The 10,000-nt window shown below is 39.1% G+C and overlaps 1 protein-coding gene across 1 annotated transcript in view; it reads right to left on the minus strand.

The window, feature by feature from the left end:
* Positions 1 to 10,000, minus strand: part of LOC122255682 (immunomodulatory peroxidase-like) — a 125,308-nt gene that overhangs the window by 753 nt on the left and 114,555 nt on the right. Inside the window, exons 15-19 of the mRNA XM_086539830.1 lie at positions 9,285 to 9,487; positions 8,128 to 8,300; positions 7,334 to 7,442; positions 5,999 to 6,083; positions 1 to 311 (exon numbers count right to left, since the gene is read on the minus strand). The exon at positions 1 to 311 is cut by the window's left edge and continues 753 nt beyond it. Of these exons, the coding sequence (XP_086395956.1) occupies positions 1 to 311; positions 5,999 to 6,083; positions 7,334 to 7,442; positions 8,128 to 8,300; positions 9,285 to 9,487 (881 nt within the window). The remainder of the gene's footprint in view (positions 312 to 5,998; positions 6,084 to 7,333; positions 7,443 to 8,127; positions 8,301 to 9,284; positions 9,488 to 10,000) is intronic.

Here is a 10,000-nt window from a genome sequence, read left to right on the forward strand (position 1 = left end):
GTCAGAAACTGGATTTCCGAGGAGGGCTTAGGGGGCCCGAACATCGGCAGGGGGCCCACCGACGTTGCCTGGATCACGGTGACAGAGGGCTTGTTATGAGGTACGTGGCTAGGAGGAGGGAGAGGAGGCCGGCTGAGCTGAGGAGGAGGGAAGGGGTCGGAGGAGGGAGAGGAAGAGGAAGAAGAGAAGGAGGAGGAGGAGGTGGACTTTCCGCCTGATGGGGAACCAAGAGGGGACTTGAAATGGGCTTTGGTGTTTTCGGGAATGTTTAGAGGAATGATATGTTCGGAAGGAGTGGGAGCTGTGTCTGGCTGTAATGAAAGAAAACGTGTTAGTCGACAAGTACGGGAAGGTCGCTGCGTCTGGTAAAGGAGCAAAAAAAGACAGGTTTTGGTAAGAACGGTTTTACGGTGGAAGAAGAAAGAAAAATAAAGTACATATATATATATATTTATCATTATCTCGTCACTGTCACAAGTCTTGCGTCTGTTGCATCAGACAACCCGTGCTGAAAAAAATGTGGATTACAGTTTACAAAGTACAGTGAAGGAAAAAAAAAGGATAGTGTGCAACCAAACTGGGACAACACAGTCGAAATAAGGTTAGAGTTTCATGTCAGTGCACTGTGGTGAGCTGGGGACAAGCATAGGACTGAAAAAACTACTTCGTGCATCATCCTACTGGTGCAACAGCCAACACCAAAACAAAAAATGGAAACCACCTTCACCTGACTAAATAGTTAGTTCTAACAAACTATCTATAGTTTAGCTAGCACCTAAAACGTTACTTCTAAGTCTATTCTAAGTCTATAAGTTACTTCGAAGTCTATTAAGATCGTTGCCTTACAGAAACGGTTGTGTTTACTGTCCTGTTTTTTGTGGGTCGTAAGTATGAGGTCGGGTGGAGCTGACAGATAAGGTAAGAATCGACAGATTTTATGTGGAAGAATTGTGGAAGAATTGAGTCTGAGTATGTTTTGTCCGTATGTTGTGTGTATTTGTCCTTCTACTTACAATAGTGGTTTAGAGTATATCTTTGGAGAGCAAAGTTCTTATTCGGTCGAAATTGTCCTCTTTTTTACGAAGAATGATCAAACTATCCCCCTCTTTTTTCCCCTTTTTACTGAAAGTTTGCTCGCCAAAAAAGAAAAGAAAAAACAAAACAAAACAAAAAACAAAAAAAAAAACTACCGAAATACATCACTGTTTGTCTTTGGTGTTTGAGAAAAAGTTCATGTCAGACACTGGGATAGACATGAGAAGATGAGAACGTCCTACCTTCTTAGCACTGAGAAGTGGGCGTGGCTGTGGGCGTGGGGGAGCGGCCACAAGGAGAAGAGGAAGCTCATGGTGGGCGTTGCGAAGATATTAGGCGGAGGGGAAAAGAGGGGACTTAAGGAGTACAGCGCGAAATGATTTAATGGAGTACAGCGTGAAATGATTTTAGGGAGTACAGCATGAAATGATTTTGGGGAGTACAGCATGAAGCAATTTTGGGGAGTACAGCATGAAATGATTTTAAGGAGTACAGCGCGAAATGATTTTTGGAGTACAGCATGAAGCAATTTTGGGGAGTACAGCGTGAAATGATTTTAGGGAGTACAGCATGAAATGATTTTAGGGAGTACAGCATGAAGCAATTTTGGGGAGTACAGCATGAAATGATTTTATGGAGTACAGCATGAAATGATTTTATGGAGTACAGCGTGAGATGATTTTATGGAGTACAGCGTGAGATGATTTTTGGAGTACAGCATGAAATGATTTTAAGGAGTACAGCGCGAAATGATTTAATGGAGTACAGCGTGAAAGGATTTTAGGGAGTACAGCATGAAGCAATTTTGGGAGTACAGCATGAAATGATTTTTGGAGTACAGCATGAAATGATTTTAGGGAGTACAGCATGAAATGATTTTAGGGAGTACAGCGTGAGATGATTTTAGGGAGTACAGCATGAAATGATTTTAGGGAGTACAGCGTGAGATGATTTTTGGGAGTACAGCGTGAAATGATTTTGGGAGTACAGCAAGAAATGATTTTAGGGAGTACAGCATAAAATGATTTTAGGAGTACAGCATAAAATTATTTTAGGAGTACAGCATAAAATGATTTTAGGAGTACAGCATAAAATGATTTTAGGAGTACAGCATAAAATGATTTTAGGAGTACAGCATAAAATGATTTTAGGAGTACAGCATAAAATTATTTTGGGAGTACAGCATGAAATGATTTTGGGAGTACAGGGTGAAATGATTTTAGGGAGTACAGCATGAAGCAATTTTGGGGAATACAGCGTGAGATGATTTTAGGGAGTACAGCGTGAAATGATTTTAGGGAGTACAGCATGAAGCAATTTTGGGGAGTACAGCGTGAAAAGGATTTTTTGGGAGTACAGCACGAAATGATTTTAGGGCTGACGAAATGTAAATCTGGAAAAAGAGCTGAGTACAGAAGGACTAAAATAACAATTACAGAAGATGTATATGTATATGAAAAAAAAAAAAAAATCTTCTTGTGTTTGTGTTATGGAAGAAACTGCAATAGTGTAATTAAAAGACATTAGTGTAAAAAAAAAACTTCTTAGAATGTTGCAACACGGAGCTGGAAACTGCTGTTGTTCTGAAGGCTGCTTCTGTTAGTCTAGATGAGACACCTAGGTTCTAGAGTCGTTCTCTCATTCCATCTAGAAAAGCTCTTGTTAAAGAACTGATGACTTTTATACACAGGAAACTTAGAAGAATGGGAATGGTACCTCCAGGATGAAACAACAGACGAACGCAGAGACACGGAAATAGCCAGATTTTTCATAAGCATACTCAAAAAGCACGGTCACAGACACATTCATAAACACCCATGTATCAATATATATATATATATATATATATATATATATATATATATATATAAATATATATATATATATATATATAAATATAATATATATAATATATATATATTATATATATATATATATATATATATATATATATGTATATATATATATATATATATATATATATATATATATATATACATACAGGGAAAGGTAAGGTTGAGCGGGGATACCTTGTCATGCTTGGATGGGAATAAAAGAATGAGGTATGCAAAATACTATATTTCATTATGTACAAAAAAATTATCTTACCGATTAACATCCCTTACGTTTGGTTACTCAAGATATTCTGATCCATGGGAAAGAGGAAGCAGGAGAAGGAGAGAGAAAGAGGAGATGGAGAGGGGGAGAGCGAAGGACAGAGGGAGGATGTGAGGAGAGACAGTGAGAGAGAGAGAGAGAGAGAGAGAGAGAGAGAGAGAGAGAGAGAGAGAGAGAGAGAGAGAGAGAGAGAGAGAGAGAGAGAGAGAGAGAGAGAGAGAGAGAGAGAGAAAGAGAGATACAGAGAAAGAAAGACACAAAAAAAGACAGACACAGAGAAAGAAAAAAAAGACACAGAGAAATAAACACACACGAGAAAGAAACAGAGACAGACACAGGTAAAAAAAAATAGAAGAAAGAAAAGGCAAATGCAATGAATGATAACACAGAGAGAAAAAAAAACACACAAAAAGGAAGCGAGTGGGAGCTGTTCACAGGATATCTCTCCCGAGTCCTTGAGGTTCTGTTTCCTAGGACCGCTGGCGCCATTAAAGGCCATACATAAGGAAACTGAATTATCTACACAGGCAAGACACATATACATAGAAAAGGCTGTATGGTATAGCGGGACTCACTTACACGCACACAAACATCTGCATTTACATTAATTAAAAAAAAGATACATATATATACATACATAAACACATGTGGTTTATATTTCTATAGGATTTACTTTTGTTTATGACTTGTGGATGTTGAGGATGTGGTGTCAGTGTTATGTTTAAATAGAATTATGATAATATGGTATGGTAATTATAGTGATTTTAATTACTTATTATGTGTTTATTTTTGTTTGTTTGTTTGTTTACTTATCTTTTAATGATAATTTTCTAGGCCTCTACATCCACAAGTCAAACACATTTTTTATCAAATTATTAATATTTATATCTTGTTAAAGTCAGATTTTATATATATATATATATATATATATATATATATATATATTCAATATTCAGACTTGCCAAAGCAATCATAATTCTTTTTAAGATTTGATTTATAAAAAGCGTTACAAAGGGGGGAAAAATCATGGAGTTTATAATTAAATTTCCAAAACCAACTTGTGCATTCGTATACTGATTAAATCACAATTATAATAATATGGCCGACAAATTAGTTATAATACTTTCTGAAAAAAGAACAATGAATATGTGTATTCATATGTATATATGTATACAAATTATAGCAGAATAGACTATGTTAGACAGATCGAAAAGAAAGAATTTGATAACCTATTAAATGAACTAAATACAAACAGACAAGATTTAGAATGAAGATAAAGGGTTGAAATACGTTTAATTAAAGAGCATAACAGATCTATGACTCTATAAATTCATCTTATTCTTTATAGTATGGAATGCATACATGTCGCTTTTCATATTACACTGGATATGCATCTGGATATTTTATATAAAATTTATAATCAAAACAAATTTAAGATTCCATACAAAGCATTCATGGTTTTTGTCTATGTTGAAAAAATAATAGAAAATGGTACGCTGACTGACCATTTCTTCTCATTTTCTTTGATGTCAGCGAGTATTTCTAGGGATAACTCTTCTAATTTTGACATGGGACTTTCATATGCGATTATCTATTTTTAAAAAATATTTAAAATACACATTGCACTCGTGTTTAAGAGATATTGCCTTGATATTTTATACACGTGCTTCTGACAAAATCAACTGAAGGGGATATTATTTTTACATATTCTCATAATAAAGTATATTCTGTCAGAAAAAAATGATGATAATTACAATAATAATGGTAAAATATACACATGCATCTAGGATCTTCAGAAGAAAAAAAAAATGTGATGCAAGATACAGAAAAGAGGAATAAGCAAACGGCAGCACTCGCCGAAAACGGGAATTTGGAACGGGGGGGGGAGGGGGGAGAATTAAAAAAAAAAAAAAAAGACATACATTTCCATATAAAAATCTAGCTTAGAAAGATTTTATACAAAGAAGAAAAAGGAAAGAACATATATAGATATATAGTTGATTTTGTTTTTTTTCCGTAGAAATCCCCCTCTCTCTTGACCATGCTGTTACGAAGCCTTGGGTTTGAAATTACAGGGTTGGTGGATGGAAGGAAACCTCTATTAAGACACGCCCCTTTTCATTCGTTCCCTCTCCCTCTCTTTCTTTCTCTTTCTCTCTCTCTCTCTCTCTCTCTCTCTCTCTCTCTCTCTCTCTCTCTATCTATCTATCTATCTCTCTCTCTTTCTATCTATCTCTACCCATCTCTACCTAATTCCTATCCCCCCCCCCTACACACACACATACCGATGGAAACCCCAAAGGATAATGATTGTAGTGGTGGAAGAGGCGGCAGTGGAAGAGAATGAGATAGGGAAAAGGAGGATAGAAAGAGATAAGGGAAGTAGAATGTGAGGGAGAGAAGAAAATAACAGAAAGAGAGAGAGAGAGAGAGAGAGATAAAGAAGAAAGAGTGAGAAAAAAAAGAGAGAAAGAGAAAGATAAATAGAGAGAGAGAGAGAGTGTGGGGGTGGGGGGCATCATCACCCCCTCATAACCATCCATCCACCAAGGAGGAGTTAGCACACAAGGGAGAGGTCGACGACATAGCACAACAGAGCATAGAGGAGATCCATGCCGCAGAAGGGGGCGCTGAAGGAGGAGGTGCTGCGGTAACATGGACGGGTTGGGACGAGGATGACAGCAGGGCGGAGGAAGCACTGGTTAAGCGACGGCTTCGGAGAGACTGAGAAGGCGAAGGAGGGGGGGGATGATGGGTGGGAAGGGGAGGGGGAGGGGGAGGGGAGGAGGATGGGAGGGAGGGAGGGGGAGAGGGGGAGAGGAGCTACTTAGAAGCCAGGACGTACACGGGGGCGAGGGCCGTGGGGGTCCCGCCATTTGCTGAGGTCCATCCTGGGTAGGATTCCGGAGTTGCACGGCACGCGGGGGTTTCTGCAACGAGAGCAAGGTGCAAAGCCGTGTTATTTTCCGCGTGTTTATGATTACCTTTTACTTTTTTTTTTTTGTTACCATGACGTACACTACACGTCATATTCTGTTAACGTGGCGTGTGTAGTATAAAAGCCGTTTCTATGGACCTTTCCCTTTCATACATACGTATTGAAATGACACAGAAGAAACCAGGTGCTTTTACCTAAGTCCCTTTTCACATCTACGAAAGAAAATGACGAGAAAAGGCCTCCATGCATGAACATCATACATTTCCCACATCATGAGAAAGCCACTCGAAAATATATTCCCAAGAAATTTCGAATGAATGAACCGGCACAGAGAATTCAAAATCTATGTACAAAAATACAAAAAAAAAAAAACAATAACAAACCAAATGAAATACAGCTACAGTTGTTCTTTGCTCCCTGCATTATATTCTCTTTCACAATCTATATCGTCTACAGAAAGACAGTCAGCCAAACACCATATAGTACATAATCAATCAAAAAATCATGCAAAACTGAAGTTGATTTTTTTTTTCCTTATTCCTTCCCCCAATCTTTCTTGCCTTCCCTTCCCTTTTCCGAGTTTTCATAATGAGGGCCTCCTTAATCCTGTGTTTTTGATTGTAGGGAACCTCTGCAAAAACTGAGATCATGAGGCAATTAAGATGTTTTTTTTTTTTCTAATGGAGGTTTTAAAATTGGAATTAATTTTTAAGATCAATTCATTTGCAGAATGTGTGGTATCCCTGCAAAGGAAAATTGATATAAACAATAAGAGCTTTAATAGAAAATAGGAACATATAAAACACTTTTCATTATATGACCTGTAGAAAGAAAAAAAGAAAGAAAAAAAAGTAATTATATGAATACCACTTGATATCATATGAAAGAAAATCTGATAAAACATATACATGAAGTCAGGGGCAGTCAGAGTGAATAATCAGAGTTTTAAAAAATCTATCAATATCTATATAATCTGTAAAAGGAACTTAAAGAAATTTGACCGAAAAAAAACTTTTATTTTTCTTATCGTTAATCTTTATTCATTCATTTTTTCTAGTCTGAAGGAGCCCGTGTGAACCCGTAAAATCACTACACCAAGTATATAAAAAAAAGGTAAAAAACAAACAAAAACACATAAAACAAAACACAAACCAACAGACGCCACAAAAAATATATAAACAAACATACAAACAAGATCAGAGGCGCGTCCCAATAACAAAAGATAGTGTCCAAAGTACTCACATCTCGTGGTCTGGCAGCACCATCGCGTACACCTGCATGGTCTTGATGTCGTCACTGTTATCGCAAATCATCCTGGACAGCTTGACTTTGCGGATCTCTTCAAGTTGCTCTGCAGCGGAAGGGGCGAGTGGGAGACGGTTAGGTTGTGGAAGTGATGGGTGTTGCTTTATTTGGATTTTTTTTTCTACTTTGGTTTTTGTCTCTTTTTTGAGGTTTTATTCTGTTTTTTGTTTTTTTTCTTGTGTTTTTTTCTTGTGTTTCTTTCTTTCTTTCTCTCTCTCTCTCTCTCAATTAATGTTTATATATATATATATATATATATATATATATATATATATATATATATATATATATATATATATATATATTCATATATATATATATATATATATATTCATATATATATATTCATATATATATATATTTATATATATATTCATATACATATGTATATATATATATATATATATATATAATATATATATATATTATTCATATTTATTAATATATCCCACACAAACACACACACACACACATTTATACATATATATATATATATATATATATATATATATAATATATATATATATAATATATATAGATATATGATATATATGTATGTATATATATATATATATATATATATATATATATATGTATATATACATATTTCTCTCTATCTATCTATCCATCTGGATCTGGATCTCTCTCTCTCTCTCTCTCTCTCTCTCTCTATCAGACTTCATATCCCTTCCTCTTACTTCCTCTTAGAACAGAACAAGACGGACACTCACCGAGCGTGAAGTCGGACTCGTAGCCCCCGCGGTTCTCGTACCAGAAGCGATCTCCGTAACGCAACTCCTTGAACGTGAGACCGATGAGGCAGCTGAAGGTCGGACCCACCATGGAGCCGGGCAGAGGGCGCTCGCTCACGCCGCCGCTCCACAGGTCGATGTCGTCGGGGTGTCTGTGGGAGGAGGAGGAGGTGGGGGTGGTGGTGAGGGGGGAGGTAGTGGGGGGGGTGGTGATGTGGGGGGGGAGGTGGTGGTGAGGGGGGGAGGTGGTGATGGTGATGAGGGGGGAAGGTGGTGGTGGTGGGGGGATGGTGATGTGGGAGGAGGTGGTGGTGGTGTGGGGGGGATGGTGGTGGTGGTGATGAGGGGGGGATGGTGGTGGTGGTGATGAGGGGGGGAGGTGGTGGTGGTGATGTGGGGGAAGGTGGTGGTGGAGATGGGGGGGAAGGTGGTGGTGGTAAGGAGGGGGAGGAAAAGGTGGTGATTAGGAGAGGTGTTGGGGAGGAGAGGTGGTGATGAGGAAGAAGTGATGGTGATGGGGAGGAGATGGGTGGGTGGTGATGAGCGGGAGGTGAGGAAGTAGTAATGTAGTAGTGGTGATGGGGAGGATATAGCAGTGATATGGTGGCGGTGATAGTGTCAAAATGGTGTGGCGATGATGGCGATTTGGGCAGAGGACGGCTTTTAATTCAAATGATGGTGACGATTCGATTCTTATGGTGACCGGTGCTTGCAAATATAATTCAAGGCACTATGAACATTATGGCGAGACCTGCTTCATTATAGTGAAGGAAAATAACTACCTCTATGAAAGTCACGTAAACGAAACACTATAACTTTAACTTTAGATAACAACAAAACCCCCAACCTAACCCCCACCCCCACCAATAACAAGACCATCTAACAGCAAAAATACCACAATACCCCTCCCCCTCCCAACAAGTCCATCTACCAGCAAAAATTCCACCACAATACCACCCATTACCCTCCCCCCCATCCCCATCCCCATCCCCGTCTCCATCCCCATCCCCATCCCCATCCCCATCCCCATCCCCATCCCCATCCCCATCCCCATCCCCATCCCCTCCGCCCGCCCCCCACCCCTATCCCCATCCCCACCGCCCGCCCCGCCCCCCCAGTACCAAAGGAAGACCTACCTGTAGATGTCAGAGTACCGCTTAACCGTCTTGTTGGACATCCAGCCCAGGAGGTCGTCGAAGCGGTTGATCTTAGGCATCCCGCAGAAGGTCCTGTAGGCGTTGTAGGAGGGCACACCGTGTTCTCGGGCGCGTTGCATGTTGATGGCTGCCAAGTCCATGCCCCATTTCTTGTCGGGTTCTTGGAACAGGTGGTTGGTTACCTGAAAATAGGATGGGGGATGGTTTGGGTGGCGGTGGTATTACGTATGTTTTTTTTTTTTTTTTTTTTTTTGATTGGGTCTTTGGTTCTTGTTCTTTAAAGGTTTGATTTTCGTTTACTTGTTTCTTACTTTCTTTTTCTCTGTCTGTCTGTCTGTCTGTCTCTCTCTCTCTCTCTCTCTCTCTCTCTCTCTCTCTCTCTCTCTCTCTCTCTCTCTCTCTCTCTCTCTCTCTCTCTCTCTCTCTCTCTCTCTCTCTCTCTCTCTCTCTCTCTCTCTCTCTATCTATCTCTCTCTCTCTCTTTCCCTCTATGTTTTTATTTCTTAGAACATAATTTGCCCGACATGGTGAAGTGGCATACCTATTTCGAATATTGAAATAGAAGGGATATAACAAGACAAGACAAGACAAAGTACAAAATCAGTTTGACATTCACACTTCGACTTCAACTACCTTTCGTATTGCCACAACTCAAGAGACCCAACACAAGACTTCCATCGCTCCCCGTGCAACAT

This window comes from Penaeus japonicus, unplaced genomic scaffold (genome assembly GCF_977035675.1).
Source record: "Penaeus japonicus unplaced genomic scaffold, GWHDUDI00000001_assembly GWHDUDI00000009, whole genome shotgun sequence".
Lineage (NCBI taxonomy): Eukaryota > Metazoa > Arthropoda > Malacostraca > Decapoda > Penaeidae > Penaeus > Penaeus japonicus.